Source organism: Bos grunniens, chromosome 3 (genome assembly GCF_055505025.1).
Source record: "Bos grunniens cultivar Pamir isolate PY7600 chromosome 3, Bosgru_T2T1.0, whole genome shotgun sequence".
Classification (NCBI taxonomy): Eukaryota; Metazoa; Chordata; class Mammalia; order Artiodactyla; family Bovidae; genus Bos; species Bos grunniens.
This window is the reverse complement of record NC_141167.1, coordinates 62,223,676-62,240,439: the sequence shown is the minus strand read 5'-3', so window position 1 is coordinate 62,240,439 and position 16,764 is coordinate 62,223,676. Positions and strand designations below refer to the sequence as shown.

At 41.4% G+C, this 16,764-nt stretch overlaps 1 protein-coding gene across 2 annotated transcripts in view; it reads left to right on the top strand.

Moving 5' to 3' along the window:
* The window catches only part of LPAR3 (lysophosphatidic acid receptor 3), an 85,413-nt gene extending 68,854 nt beyond the window's left edge, over positions 1-16,559 (top strand). For both annotated transcript variants that reach the window (XM_086390864.1, XM_086390863.1), the window contains one exon: positions 14,424-16,559. In XM_086390864.1, coding sequence (XP_086246990.1) covers positions 14,424-14,749 — 326 coding nt within the window. In that variant the 3' untranslated portion in view covers positions 14,750-16,559. The remainder of the gene's footprint in view (positions 1-14,423) is intronic.
* Positions 16,560-16,764: the final 205 nt, after the last annotated feature.

The window sequence follows — 16,764 nt, the reverse complement described above, 5'->3', positions numbered from 1 at the left end:
TATGTTCACTAGGGTATTAACCAGATTGTGCTTTACCAGTAACTTTCTTTTTCTTAAATATGAACCTGACTGAAAATGGCTTTTATTAAGTTCCTGTAAGCCTATACAGTTCACCATTATCAAACTACATATCACAGGAGTCTACAGAGTATATTCGAATTGAAGATTTTTCCTTTCCTGTGGGAAGATCCCTAAGTGGGATGTAAGCAGATTTGGTCTTCAAACTTTAAGACCTGGGTTTGTCTAGCACTTTGTACATTTACCCTGAGCATGAGACTCCCTTGGGACATTGGTTAAACATTCAGATTCTGTCCAATTGGGATGATTTGCAATTAGTAAATGAGTTAACCAACCAGTCAACAAATAAACAAGATAATTGCAGAGAGTGACACAAGGAAATCCAACAGAATAATATTTGAGGAAATGACTGGGCTGGGTGCTGCTTTATATGGCACAAAGGAAGAGCTCACCAAAGGGTATGCTGGAGCTGAACTCAGAGAAGGAGCCAGTGAAATCAGGAACTGGGAAAGAGCTTGTGTGTCTCACTTTATTTACCTGTGCCCTGGGTGGTTAGCACTGTTGTTGGCATCTCTTGTGGCTCAGTGAATTTTTGTTAGATAATGCATGCAGTCCTGAGATAGCAGTGCTTATACCCAGATTCTGAACAATGGAATCAAATAAATGCTGTTTAAGTCTGCAGGGGTCTCTAAGTCAGGTTTAGAGCATTTAGAACTTGAATGTTTAACAAATGTCCCAAGGGAGTCTCATGCTCAGGGTAAATGTGCAAAGTGCTGGACAAACCCGGGTCTTAAAGTTTGATGACCAAATCTGCTTACATCCCACTTAGGGATCTCCCCACAGAAAAGGAAAAATCTTCAATTTGAATATACTGTGTAGGCTCCTGTGATATGTAGTTTGATAATGGTGAACTGTATAGGCTTACAGGAACTTAATGTGGGGTTATTATCACAAGTAGGATACAAGCAGAATTCCTGAAGAAATAGAGAAAATGAAGAAAAGTGGATAAAGGAGAGCATCTGGGATGAATAGGACATGGTTGGGGGAGGGGGAGAGAGAGGATGGTAGTAGAGCAGCTAAGGAGTTGAGGGGGGAAAAAAAAAACAAACTAGAAAAGAAGGTCATCTTTGCACCCCTGGCATCACTGTACTGCTGTCCACCAGGGAAGCCCCTAAAGAAAATTAGAAAAGAAGGCCATCTTTGCACCTCTGGCATCACTATACTGCTAGTTAATAGGTTGATCAGTAATTATTGCCATCTTCTTGGGATTTGAGCAGTGTGCTCTGACTAGCATAGCATTGCTTTCTATTTTGTAAAGTAAACTAAAAAAAAAAAATCTTTGGAAAACAAAGATGGTGTCACATTATGGTGGTGGTTTAGTCACTAAAGCAAATTACGGTAAATACCAATTCCAGCTAGCTTAGGACAAGTTAGATGTGATCAGAAGTAGTAGGTAGAAAATATTTTGACAGAATCTGAATGGCACTCAAATTCATATAGCTGCCAAGTTAAAACTATAGATGTTTGTCACTTGGATTTATTTTTACCCACTTGGTCACAGAAAGCATAACACATGCAAAATGAGTTATTGGGGAAGCTAGCAACTTAAGAACTATCAGGGTGTATTTACAGCTGACTCTCTCCACATCGGTGTGTGGAGAAGGAAGCTGTAGGTGAAACCCAGAATTATCCAATGTAAGAGCCAGAAGGAAACTTCCAGGTCATTCTAGTCCCCCTTTAATATACAGAGGAAGAACCTCGGGGGAGAGACATAGAATGACCTTTTTCAAAGCCTACTCTAGTCCAGGGCCTGGATTTGAATCAAGATCCCTTCTTCATTTAACAAGCTTATGTTAAGTACCCATTGAGTGTACCATGCATGGCAAAGCACTGGGTATCACAAGCTGAAGAAGATATAAACAGGATCTCCCCTGAGGATGTCATTCTAGCAGGGCAGCCAAAATAGGACAGAGTGTAATAAAGTGTGTGTGTGTGTATGCACGCAGGTGTGAGTGTACAATAGCAACTGAAGCTCTCTACCAGATGTGTTTCTAAACTGAGAAAGCACAGCAGGGGAAGTATCTGACCCCATCTGGGCAGTCAGAATGAACATTTTTGGAGTGTTTTCTGTGTTAGATACTCTCCGCCCATTATCTCATTAAATCTCACAAAAATCCTGTCCAGTCAGTATCTTTCATGCTCATTCCATAGCTAAGAAGTGCAGAGAGGCTCAGGAAAATGAACTGATGTCCCTGTGGGCATAAACCAGGATTTCAGCTCTGGGACTGCCTGATCTTAAGCCCTTTTTACTGTAATAGGGATAAGTAGACTCATTTCAAGGGCAAATTCCAGCTGATTGCTAGAGGCTGAGCACTGTGCTGTGAAGGAGTCCAGGAAGTGTCTAGGTTCAGAAGCACATGGTGTGATAGGTTAATGATGGCGGCCATTGGGCTTCCCAGATGGCGCTAGTGGTAAAGAGCCTACCTGCCAGTGCAGAAGACATAAGAAATGTGAGTTTGACCCCTGGGTTGTGAAGATCCCCTGGAGGAGGCCATGGAAACCCACTCCAGAATTCTTTCCTAGAGGATTCCATGGACAGAGGAGCTTGGCGGGCTACAGTCCATAGGGTCGCAAAGAGTCTGGACATGATTGAAGTGACTTAGCGCTCATGGGTGTAGAATGGAACGGGTAGCCCTGAGTCAGGACTTTGTACTTCCTGAGCTATACCATGCTCTCACTGTTCCAGGCCCAACTCTGAGTCACATCTTCCAGCTCCTAACACATCCTGTTCCCTTCCTCTGAGCTCAGGATAGTATTTTGTGCCACTGAGATGTCTAGAATCTTGTCTCCTAATCAGGTCAGCTCCCCTGTGCAGTGTCCCATGCTGTTTGTGTGTGTGTGTGTGTGTGTGTGTGTGTGTGTATGCACTCAGTCATGGCCAACTCTTTGTGACCCCATGGACTGTAGCCCACCAGGCTCCTCTGTCCATGTAAGAATACTGGAGTGGGTTGCCATTTCCTCCTCCAGGGAATCTTCTCAAACCAGGGATCAAACTCGTGTCTCTCATATCTCCTGCATTAGCAGTAACTCTTTTCAAAATTTTCAGCCCCATCAAAGATATCCCTTTTGCAATGCCCCACAACCTTGCTGTGTGCTAATGGCAGCTTATGTGTTATATAAATTATTACATGCCTACAGTTTTGTATGTTTGTATGTATAGTTATAATGGCTGCTGCTGCTGCTGCTAAGTCGCTTCAGTCGTGTCCAACTCTGTGCGACCCCATAGACGGCAGCCCACCAGGCTCCCCCGTCCCTGGGATTCTCCAGGCAAGAACACTGGAGTGGGTTGCCATTTCCTTCTCCAATGCATGAAAGTGAAAAGTGAAAGTGAAGTCGCTCAGTCGTGTCCGACTCTTAGTGACCCCATGGACTGCAGCCTTCCAGGCTCCTCCGTCCATGGGGTTTTCCAGGCAAGAGTACTGGAGTGGGGTGCCAGTGCCTTCTCCGAGGTATAATAATGGCAGTCCTTCCTAATTCAAAGGCGTGACTCCAGCAGAAAGAAGTTCAGATCCTGGGGCAGGCTAGCTGGGATGTGTCAGGGTTTAAGATTACACCAGGCAAACAGCTGCTGTCAGTACACACAGCTGACCTCACACCTTTTCTTAGATGCTGGAGAGCCCTTGTTATAGTAGTTACAGAGGTGCTGAGATATGCAGGCCCCTCCATATGATGCTTAAAGAGGAATCTGGAGGTGGAGATGGTGTTCTCTTACTGCTGCAGTTTATAATTTCCAGCTGTCTCTCTGAGTTAGACACTAGAATTAGGTTTAGGCTGTGGTTCTAGCTGGTATGCCTCTGCTTTAAATTTTATCTCCTAACCTCTTGGCACCAAAGAATTTCAATTTTCCAAAGCTGGCCACAAATTTGAAACAAGTGTCTAAAACCAGTTGTTAGAGTCAAAAGGCCCAGCAGTAGTAACAGTCGTGTTAAATGAATCATTTGTGGAATGCTTAACTGCTCATCATCTGTTTGAAGTGTCTCAGTGCTTTCTTGTTTTCTGCAGTAAAAATAAGTCAGGTTTACTAAAGGTATATATTTTCATTCCTTTCACATATGTGACAATCTATTTTCTGAATTATTGGAGTTCTAAAACACTGTGGGTAAACGAGTATAAATTTGAATGCAAACCACATCTGGAGGTGTTACTTTTAAATTATTAATAAATTCCTTAGTGTCATAAGAGCATTTTCACTTGAATATTCCATTAACATGTAACTTACGCATTGTGATACTTCTAACCAAGAACATCTATTGATTTAAAATTTTTTACTTTTAAAATTCTTTTCAAATAAGAAGAGAGCTTCCTGTGGATGAGGCTCCCAACCTGATTTTTATGTAGAGTTGTAATTTTCTATTTTAGTAAATCAGACAGTCCTGTGGCTTAGTAGGTTAGCATTATTGCTAGTACCCTGCTGTTTTTTTCCTGGACTAAAAACAAAGAATAACAGAGTGAACATATCTAAAATATATCCTCTTATTTGATGAAATGAGTAGCCCATGTGCCAAAGTGAAACTGTTCTGTGTGAGTGATTTATTGTTATGGATGTTTTATTTGTGTGCCACTCACATGTGAAGGTTTCTTTTTAATTGTATGTGTCAATTTTTAAACAGATGAAAATAAGGCGTACTAGACAGAATAGAAAACTATGAGTACTAAAGAACAGGATTATAAAAAAACTTGAGGCAAGTCTGGATCCTCTACATATCTTGTCTGTCACCCAGACCCCAAGAACTATCTTAAATACATTCCAGTGAGGGGCTTTCTCCCAGATGGACTGGTATTCTTCTTTCCTATGATATAATGGGAAGAGAAGAGATATAATATGTATCTCTTCTTTCCCGTAATGCAGTGATGAGGTATTAACCGGAGTATTGTTTGAGATATTTTGAAACCTTCCAAATAAGGTAGGTGGTGGTTATAGATTATTTCAAGATAATATTGACTAGAGAATTGGAAAGATCTTTGATTTCACTTGCCACCAATATTTTCAGTTGTAATTTTATTTTCCAAAGTGTTAAACATTCCTTAATTTGATGTTTCTGATTACCTTAAATTGCAGTCATTAGATATCATTTCAGCTAGTATCTGATTCACTGTACTTTAGAAAGTTACATGAAACTCATGATACTAGTTTCTTAGTATAGCACTGAAACTAGTTGAATTACTGGAGGAAGGCTCATTTGTAGTCTAATTGGACTATTAGTGAGTCTCTTATTAAACAGATACTGAAAGAAAAGAAAACATCATTAAAATAAAAAAATTATTGCAGGAGCTTCCCTGGTGATCCAGTGGTTAGGAATCTTCCTTCCAGTGCAGGGGACATAGGTTTGATCCCTGGTCAGGGAACTAAGGTCTCACATGCCAGCAAGGTAAGCCTGCAAGCTGATGAAGACTCAGCACAGCTATAAAAAAGATAAACAAATGCTTCTCATCAACATAACTGACCTGTCATGTGGCACTAGAAGGAAGTTATATTCGTTATCCAAATGTAATCACCTGGAAGCCGTTCACTCTTAGTAGCTGGCGCATGGCATGCAGTTGCCTAGTAAGTATTTATTAATGAAAGAACAGCTTCAATTCCACCTACTGCTGATGACTCCCAAGGCAACATTAAAATTGGGAGCGCTCATTATTCTGACCCATGTTTCTGGCTGCTTTCTCCTCTTGTATACCTGGAGGAGCCACAGATAGTCCAAGTTCCCAGTGCCTAAAACTGAACCACCATCTCTTCCTTCTAAACCTGTCCTTACTCTCTCTCCCACTTGGTTATCAGAATCACATGCTGCCCAAGCACCGTGGAATCTTTCCTTTCCCTCCCTTCCTGCTGCTGCTGCTGCTGCTAAGTCACTTTGGTTGTGTCCGACTCTGTGCGACCCCACAGACGGCAGCCCACCAGGCTCCGCTGTCCCTGGGATTTTCCAGGCAAGAGTACTGGAGTGGGGTGCCATTGCCTTCTCTGCCTGCCTTCCTAGATCTAGTTATTTATACATCAAATCTTACAGGTTTTTCTTCTTACCACCTCCTAACCTGGTTACATCTCTCCATCTCCATCACCAATGTTTTTTCAAATCCTTAAACTTTTCACCTGAATTTCAGCTGGTCTTCAGGGGTGTCTCCCTGCCAGATCAGTGGTTCTTATACTTTACAGTACTAAAGCATTTCCCAGGGAGCTGTTTAAAACTGGAAATGCCCAGATCATACCTTCATCAGGTTCTCATTTGGTAGGTGTGGGTGGGACCCAGAAATCTGAATTTCAAGCCAGCATCCCAGGTGATTCTGATGTGTACCACCATTCCATCCTGAGCACTCAGATATAGCTTTGCTCTAAAATATAAGACTTATCCATGCTACTGATTAAAAATATTCAAAGAACTACCATTCTACAGCAGTGGTTTTCAAACTGTGGTTATTGAGGTTCCCAGGGGTTCCTCAAGGGTTCCTCAATGTGTGTATGTGTAAGACATGGTGGTGGGGGGCACATTGTATGGTGAAGGGTAAATTCTCTATGAAGATCCTTATTCAACTACCCCCATCCCATCTCTTTCTTTAGTCACAGCAGCTCTCATTTTGAAGTTTAACAAGAGATTTCCTTTGGGAAGTAACCCTCTACATTTTTAAAAAATAATGAAGTAGATTTCAATTTAAAAAAAAATCAGGACCTCACAGTGAGGTCCTGTACATTCTCTATCATGACCCAAAACATAAAAATATTTTTCTGTGTATCTGAAACAAGTTTGATGAAACATACCCTTACTATATTTGATACGTCCTGATGTTTTTCTGTTCTATTTTATTTTTTAGAAAATTGCTGGTTTCAGCCTATTAAATGATTTCACAAGCCACTGATGAGTTGCAACTGAGCCAGAAAAACCTCAGCTCTAACCTTTCTCAATAGGTTTTCTTTATGAAATGTGGAACATAGAAATATTTTCTTAATCCTCCCATGATGGTCTATGACTCATACCATTCTAGGTGCTTGGAAGAGAGGTTAATTCAGTGTTAATACACTGCATACCTGAGGGCATTCATACTTAATTCTCCTGATGAACTCCTCATTGAGAAATACTTATGGGATGTGATTTACACAATAAATCCAAACTCTTGAGAACTTCCCACGGGGCCTTTCCAGGTCTTACCCAAGTTCATCTCTCAGACTTCATCTTACTTCCCTAGTCACCTTCCTGGGTTAAAGCCATCCAAACCTGTTTGGAATTCCCCAAGTGTATCACACTATTCCTCACCCTGGCACAGTCATTCTTGACCTTCAGCACTCTGTTCAACTGAGTGTCATTTCACCCGACACCTTCTTTGACAGGAGTCAGAACCATCCATCCTGGTTCCCTGCCTGTCAGTGCCTGAAGGGCAGGGCATTATACTGCTTGCATCAGAAATGCTAGCGCTTATTCATTACCTGGCCTTGTGGTTGTTAATAAACTTCAGTTACATTCAATGGACATGTCTTCTCTGCTACTTGAGTGTGGGGCTCTATACTTCATTCTGAGGATACAGACAGGTATGAGGCATAGCCTGCATGCTTGGGAAGTTTATAATGGACCTGAACAATGGGACCTATGTATTGAAAACTACTTCAGTATAGTACAATGCTCAAGAATTTGCATGGAGGAATCAGGCTGGTGTTCAAATTCTGACTCTTCTATTCATTGGCTTCTGACTAAACCATTGAGCCATTCTGAAGTTCAGATTCATCAAGTATGAGACTGAAAATAAGAGTAGCAACCTCACAGGGCCATGAGATTTAAACAATGGGTATATGTAAAGCTTTAAGCACACTGCCTAGCCCAGAGGTCTTGGGAGATGCTAGAGTGGAACTAAGCAGGTGATATGCCCAGTGCCACGTGGATGTTGTAGGTGGGAAGTGTCACAGGAATTGAGAGAAGAGAATGGTCACTGTGGGTTGGACAAATGGGAGAGGTCCTGTGGAGGAGGCAGAATAGGAGCTAAGCTTGGAATGAAAAGTAGACCTTAGATTAGGAGCCAGGAAGGCATTCTTGGCAGGGTGAACCAGAGAGCGAGCTAAGGCCAGCAGAAGATGGGGTATGCCTTGCCTGTAGACTAGTTTTCATGATTGTGTTTATACATTTCTTTTATGTATAAGATCTGTTCAAACATTTTTCCAAATAAAAGCTGAAGGTATTGATCTAAAGGTGATTCTTTTTTTGTTTTAAAGAATTCTACCTCCTTTCCATGTCTTTTGGCCAAATCTATATAGAGTCTACAATTTTGCTGACAAGGTCAGCTTGATGAAACCTTATTGGTCACCATACAGAAGTGATTTGTGAAACTGGTCATGCATTGTAACCACCCAGGAAACTTCTTCTACAGATTTCCTCATCTGACCACAGAGAGTCTGGCCATTGGGTCTGATATAGGACCAGAGGATATGCATTAGTAAAAAGCTCCCTTGGGAATTTGATGGGCAACCAGCTTTGGGAATTGCTATCTTGGAGAATTTGTCTTAATCAGTTTTTAGCCATACTGTCTGATAATGATGTCTGGGAAACCAACAAGTCGAATTTCTTTGGATTGCGTGGGGAGTTGAAACTCATAGTTTGTAGATAGCAGTTTTCTACTTGGAAAACAGTTCAGAAGCCACTTAACCCTCTCTCTCTCTCTCATTTGGGGAAAATCCCTTTCCTTTGTACATCTCAGGATGATCTGGGCAAAGAAAATACTCAGGCCAAGGGAGGCTCTCTGTCTGTTGGACAACAAATTCCTCTCAAAAATAGCTTTATTTTCTTTAAAAAAAAATTTATGTTCAAATTCTGCTTTTTGATACTTTTCCATTTGGTTCAGGGTGACCTTCAAGCTAAGTTGTGCTTCTTTTTAATGTAATGACCCTTCAGGTATTTGGGGACAGTTAATATAATCTTGTTTTCCTTTGCCTTTTCTTCTCCAAGAAAAATGTACCTGATTGCTTCCATTTCCCAGATAGATACCTTTAAATCTGCTTCTATTTGTTAATGCCTAATTTAGGGGGAAAAAAAATCCAGTCTTGACATATGTCTCTTGGTAAGCCTTGCTTATTCCTAGCTGTTTGTTCTGAGCATTGAGTTTAAATACTCAAAAAACACTCATCTTAGTTTTTTCTTCTAGAATTTATTGGAAATTCATAAGGGGCTGACTGATATATATTTGCTAGGATGCACCATCTGGCCCTCTTTTAAGAACTGGGACAGTTGCCCATTTGTATGCTTCTGACATCTCCCACATTCTTCAAGAATTCTCCAAGAAGACAGATTCCCAAGGCCAGAACCATTCCTGGCATTTTCTTCTCCTTTTAAATATTTTTGAGGGACCTCATATCTGCTGCTGCTGACACACAGTAAAAAACCCCTAACAAATGAACTGTTAAGATAAGCTGCGCCTCCACTCTGTGGTGTGTTTAGAAGGAGAGCCTGGCCGCTGGGTGGAGGAGTCATGGAGCTGCGGTTTCCCAGGGTCCCTGCTTGGAGTGTAATCGTCACCTCAAATGGCACCACTGAAGCACCATCTCTGGATCAGCAGCCCAGTGTGTTTGGGCTGTTCTGTCAGAGCCTTGCCTTTTGTTGTTCTTGGAAACAGTGTAATAAAAAGGTCAGCAGATTTTTTTTTTTTTTTTCTTGGCTCTTCATACCCCAATGGCCAGCCTATATTTTTGCTGAAATTCTTTCTCCTTTCCTCCCTCCCCTTCCTCTTCTTTCTTTCCTTCTTCATCTTTCTTGCTTCCTTCCTTCTTTCCTTCCTTCCTTTGCCACAAAATCTTTCTGTTAGCAAACCAAAGAATGACGTAGTTGTGATATATGCAGCTTTAGGGAGAAGGCAATGACACCCCACTCCAGTACTCTTGCCTGGAAAATCCCACCAGAGGAGCCTGGTGTGCTGCAGTCCATGGGGTCGCTAGGAGTCGGACACGACTGAGAGACTTCACTTTCACTTTTCACTTTCATGCATTGGAGAAGGAAATGGCAACCCACTCCAGTGTTCTTGCCTGGAGAATCCCAGGGATGGGGGAGCCTGTGGGCTGCCGTCTATGGGGTCGCACAGAGTCGGACACGACTGACGTGACTTAGCAGCAGAGTTAGATATGACATTCTATGAACAGGACTTTAAAAGTCAAAAGTACTCTCTCCTCTTCCCCATTACTTATTTTAGAAATAAGATCCTTTGTACTCACTTCTGAGCCTAGCACATGAACAGGAGCACAGGCTCTGGGGCCAGGCTGCCTGAGTTCAAATCCTGGCCCTTCCACTTATCAGCTGCATGGCTTTGAGCAGATTACCAATTTATCCATGGTTCATTTTTCTCAGATTTAAAATGAGGGTACTCAGACAGTACCTAGACAGTATCGACTCAGACGGTAAAGAATCCGCCTGCAACGAGGGAGACCTGGATTAGATTCCTGGCTTGGGAAGATGCCCTGGAGGAGGACATGCCAACTCATTCTCCTATTCTTGCCTGGAGAATCCCCATGGACAGACGACCCTGGTGGGCTACAGTCCATGGGGTCACAAAGACACGACTGAGTGACTAAGCACAGCACACAGCACTGTGTGTGTGTGTGTGTGTGTGTGTGTGTGTGTGTAGTAGTACCTATTTCCAAGGGTTGCTATGAGGATTAAATGGTTAATTCATATAAAATGGTTACAACAGTGCCTAGTATATAATCATTGCCCAAAGAAAAGTGTTTCAGTGTTGATTGAATGAAATATTTTATGAAGTTCAATGCAAAAGAAAAATGTGTATGAATTACCACATTATGACAAACATATCTGAAGATTTATTTAGAGTGTTAAGGTCCCCTGATTAATCCAAACTAGAGTTTTATGCTGAGGAAAAAAGCTTCAATGAATTTTAAAAATTCCATTTTAAAAACAATCTTTAGAAAAACATATTGGCAATTTACTTTTATCCCTTTTTTGATGTTTGTATATGAAATAGATCATTCAAACAAAATTATATGATATGTGTACGGTTTAAAGAATAATACTTAAAAGAATTTAAAAAATTAAAACACCTGTGTACTTGCTACCCAATGTAATAGATCATTATCAATGTCTTTAGAACCTCCTTTGTACACTATCCTGGTGGGCCCCTCTCTCCTGTAGAAGTAACCATATCATAAATCTCATGTTAATCATCTTGGCTTTCTTCATGGGTTTTACCACATATGGTTGTAATGTTAGACATTGAATTATTTCAATTGGCTTTTTTAACTATACAGTTAACATTGATTTTAATTGTTAGGATATCATTGACCCTTGAACAAAAGATGTTTGAATTGAGCAGGTTCATTTATGTGAAGATTTTTTTCAGGAAATACATTCTACAGTACTACATGATCTGATCTGAGGTTGTGTCTACAGATGTGGAATCATAGCTGCAAGGGCCAAATGTAGCTATATATGGATTTTCGACTGTGCAGGGGTCAGCACCCCTAACCCCCGTGTTGTTCAAGGGTCAACAAATTTGGATTCATTTCCAGTACCTTATTTTTCTCTTTATCCCGACTTTTCTATGTTTGCCACCTTTCTTTTGTGTTGAGACCCTTTTTTCCTTTGCTTGCATCCTTCCCCTTCCATTAGTTTGGAGGTTATATACACTATTAAAGTTTGACAAGGAGCTTCTCTGGTGGCTAAGTGGTAAAGAATCTGCCTATCAATGCAGGAGACACAAGTTCAATCACTGATCCAGGAAGATCCTACATGCTGTGGACCAACTAAACCCATGTGCCACAACTTCTGAGTCTGTGCTCTAGAGCCCAGGAGCCAAAACTGCAGAAGCCCTTTTGTCCTAGAGCCTGTGCTGCACAAGAGAAGCTGCCACGATGAGAAACCCACACACCCCAACTAAAGAGTAGCCCCTATTCACTGCAACTAGAGTGAAGCCCTCACAGCAACAAACATCTAGCACAGTCAAAAATAAAAAATAAGTAAATATTAAAAAAAACTTTGATATGTATATTTAACTAAGTATGAAGTTTACCAATATTTCCTCCTACCCATTCACACAAAACCCTTGGAAACTCCCTCTGGAATTTCTCTGGAATTCTGCAGTTTTACACAGAAAGGACACGTCAAATCAAAGTTGGTAGCTACAGCTTTTGATGCCTGCTTTCTTTAGTTCTTCCCTGTTGACAACACAGTAATCCTGTCTCAGAAACAGCAGAGAGAGCAGAAGTGTTATTGTTCTAGGAAATACAGACCATTGGAGCTAGACGGGGCCTTTTTCAAACTTTCTGACTAATCCCAACAGTCAGAAATATCTTACTTTATGCCCAATGCATGCATAAATGTAGTATATAAAAGTGAAACAAAAATTGCATGAAACAGTATTTCCCTTGGTCTGTGTAATATACTCTGAGCTGTTTCATTCCATTGCATTTTATTCTTTCATTAAAAAAAAAAAAAAAACTTTTCCAAACACATTAATTTGATTGCATACCCACTAAGGTGCCCCAACTCACAGATTGAAAAACCCACAACTTTCCACAGATCCTCAATTTACAGTTTAGAAAGATGAAGCCCAGACTCATAACACCGATCTCCCAGAGTTGTACAGTAAGTGAAGAATTTGGACCCAAATCTCTGATCTTTTAACTCCAAGGTCACTTCTTTCTTCATATATGTCAGCCAACCCCCAAATAATAGAGGATGGAGAGGAAAGGGAGCCACTGGAGAGGTGTAGTTATGAAATGGGAAGTGAAACCCCCTGAGAACTCCGGCACATCTTTTGTCAGATGTCTCTCACAAAGCATCTCATGATAACCACTGCTGAGTGAACCCAGTGCAGTGTTAGACTCCACTTTTCATTACCTCTGACCTTCCCAATTACTTCCTAAGTCAAGATCATTATCTTTATTAAATGAGGGGATGAAGAAGGCTCAGAGAGGTGATTTGCCTTATTAGTAGCTCATAAGGTGAGGAGCTGGGCCTAGCTGTCTGACCCCAAAACTCATGGAGTTTCACGGCCTCAGACTTCCTCTTTATAATTCTTGACTCGACTTGCTTATCATTATATCTCTCAGAACAAAGATAAAGCACTAAGAAGAATACTGTCCAGGTCTGAATCTAACCAAGAGGAGTAACTAGTTAGTGATACAGTTCACAGACTTGCTTGTCCATTCTCTCTCCCCCATTAGCTCCCAGAGCGCATGGGCCTCACCTCATTCACCTTCTAGCACAGTTCTTGGCACATTGAAAGCTCACAGTGACTATTTGTTGAATGCATAAGTAAGGGCATTAAGAAATGATAAGGACTTTTGGAAAAAGAAATCACACCCCAAGATGGAGGTAGGTCCCATAGTGGCCAAGTGCACAGCCTGTGAAGGAAGATTGCCTAGGTTCAAAATTCAATGTCACCTACAAGCTGTTTTCTCATAAGCAAGTTACTGAATTTCTCTTGTACCTCAGTTTCCTGAGGATGATCATGATGTCTGCTTTCATAGTGTGGTTCTATGAGTTAATAAAGGGAAGCATTCATGTATTAGCTGTCATTGTTATCTGATGTTATGCTGACTAAGTAGGGAAATAATGAACCTGTGTCTCATATCTCAGGAAGAATAAATCAGAAAGTTCTGAAGTAAGCTAAATTGGTCAGATGGATAGAGACTCAGAAGAGGCCCTCCTTCACGTGCAGTTGGTGCTAAAATTGTGCTAAATAAATGTGTTAATAAAAGCACATCTCTATCTCATCATGAAAGAGAAAAACTTATTTCTGACACAAATGTCTATCTCAACTTAGACCAGTTGATTAAGCAGATGGCCTGTGAATGTTAAAAAGAACTTTGTGCCTACTCAGCTTAAACATGGTTTTGTTAAGAATATAGTTTTTGAGCAAGTGACTTGATTAAAAGACTAGGAGATACCTATGTATGCAGTGTGTCTTATTAAGGACAGCACTTGGAAAGTCTGAGTTGGAGAACAGCAGAGTGCAGGGTTCCCCACATACACTATGTGTGTGAGGCTTCCCCCACATAGACTCTGGAATTGGGCCTCAATTTTCTCACCTGAAGAATGTGGATAATGACAGCACAGCCTTCTAGTGTGATTCGGAGAACACATGGAAATAAGGTCTGTGTTGTGCTCAATATGTAAGAGATAAGTGTAAGCCTCTAACTAAGGTACCTGGGTAAGCAGATGGGAAGGTGAAGTGGCATGTGGTTTATAGTCTGCTTCTAACAAGCCCAGGTCTCAAATGCTTAGAGGAAGTCTGGAAGTTTGTTTTGCAGTTGTCAAAACAAACCCTCAAAGTCCCTTGATGCCACTGATGGAAGACTGGGAGAGAAGAAACCTAAATAATTAAGCTGACGTCTGAGTGCCTGTTGCTTCCTCTCTCTCTCCCTCCAGGGGCCTTCGTCGTGTGCTGGACGCCCGGCCTGGTGGTTCTGCTGCTCGACGGCCTGAACTGCACGCGGTGCAACGTGCAGCACGTGAAAAGGTGGTTCCTGCTGCTGGCGCTGTGCAACTCCGTCATGAACCCCATCATCTACTCCTACAAGGATGAGGACATGTACAGCACCATGAAGAGGATGCTCTGCTGCTTCTCGCAAGAGAACCCGGAGAGGCGGCCCTCCCGCCTCCCCTCCATGGTCCTCAGCCGGAGCGACACGGGGGGCAGCCAGTATACGGAGGATAACAACCGAGGCCCCGTCTGCAACAAGAGCAGCTCGTAGGCTGCGATGCCCCTCCGCCCACCCCGACCTCCGAGGGGAGAAGAGGTGTTCGGAATGGTTACCTGTCTCCAACAAAGCCCGCGTACAGTGTTATTTGAGCTCTGAATGAATCATTGGGAAGTTTGTTTTAAAAATTGTTTTACGTCAAGTAAAGCACGGGCAGAAGAGAGAGGACACGTGCATTTACAGAGAACGCACAGAAAGAGGGGCGGCAGCACAATGCGTTCCCACCCGAGGCCCGGTGACTCTCTCGGAGTACCGCCCACCAGGCCGTGCTTTCTGGTCTCTGCCGCCATCTTGTAGGCATTGTCTCTTGTTTTCAAAGGATGTTGTTAAAGGGCTTAGGACAAAATAAATAAAAACGTTACTTGAGCCACTATCCGTAGCTGCTTGGAAAGCATATGTAGTTCTTTCTGCATGCATTTGAAATTTTAAAAAGTGCTTCAGCAGTGATGTTTTTCTCCTCAAACAAACCATGGCCAGTAGCTAGGTGTTCAATAGGAATCTCAAAGTAACACATCAGTCAGGGCTCCAGATTAATTAACTTGATCTTTGACTGAAAGGACGGTATGAGGAAAAAGATTTACTTTAATAACAAAAAAGGTAAACGTTAAATGCTCTATTTGCAGTGAAAAAAGAGCCCTTTATGTAGTCCTCTCAGTGTGCACGCTTTTGTATACACACCTACATATTGACATACTTCAAATTTGTATTGAGAGACACCACAGATAGATAGTGATGGTGAAATAAATTCACTGGCCACCTAGACTTTTCAGTCTAGGACTAATAGTTGTAGAAATGGCCTCTTAGCTCTAATAGCAAGGGGTGATTCATTTGAAAACAGATCAGCAGGGTGAAAAGTATACTAGCATGTGAGCTGAGTTCCTTGCAAGTCGCTCAGTGTCTGACTCTGTGACCCCATGAACCGCAGCACACCAGGGCTCCCTGTCCATTACCAACTCCCGGAGTTCACCCAAACTCATGTCCATTGAGTCAGTGATGCCATCTAACCATCTAATCTTCTGTCTTCCCCTTCTCCTCCTGCCCTCAATCTTTCCCAGCATCAGGATCTTTTCAAATGAGTCAGCTCTTCACATCAGGTGGCCAAAGTATTGGAGTTTCAGCTTTAGCATCAGTCCTTCCAATGAATATTCAGGACTGATTTCCTTTAGGATGGACTGGTTGGATCTCCTTGCAGTCCAAGGGACTCTGAAGAGTCTTCTCCAACACCACAGTTCAAAAGCAGCAATTCTTCGGCGCTCAGTAGTTGAGTCTTTCTATTAAGTTCCCTCCATACCCTGGTAACTTGTCAGATTTAATAAATAGAGTAATTTTCACATCTCATATTTTACCTACAATTATTGACATATTTCCAGTACTTGCTTTACTTATGGACTGCATTTTGATCTGGGTTCTATTTAAAATTTTTCTCCTTCCAAGACCTAAGTAACATGAAAGGCAAGTCAGTAAGAAAAGCTTTAAGCACGTAGGTACTGGCCAGAGTTTTCTATGTAAAGCATGTAGATTATATTCTGATTTTAACATAAGAATAACTTCAAAGCAGATATTATAGTATTTATGTAGTTTGCAAAAGAAGTTTACATTTTTTTTGCTATTGTGATATAACATTTCTGTGCAAAAACTACTTGTAATAAAAGGATTTGAGAAGTCATGCTTTTAGATATAATGACCTAAAATAGAGAGTAGTATGATTTGAAGGTATAGATTTCACAAACTGTGTAGTAAGTGGATCTATCTGAAGCTTATACCAAAGCTACCTATAAAATAAAATAAAAAAGAGAGAATCTGTTTTCTTTTGTTGGAGGTGTATTATTACTTTGTGTATTTTCTAAGTAAAAATATAGTTTGTGGTAACTATAGCTCTCATTTCTATTACAGAAGAAAAATCAGATTTGCTTTGAAGTACATATTCTCAGTGTTTTATGTAAGCATTTTGAATCTACAGCTGGGCAAGGGGTGGAGAATTGAAATTGAAAACCAGTCCCTGAATAGCT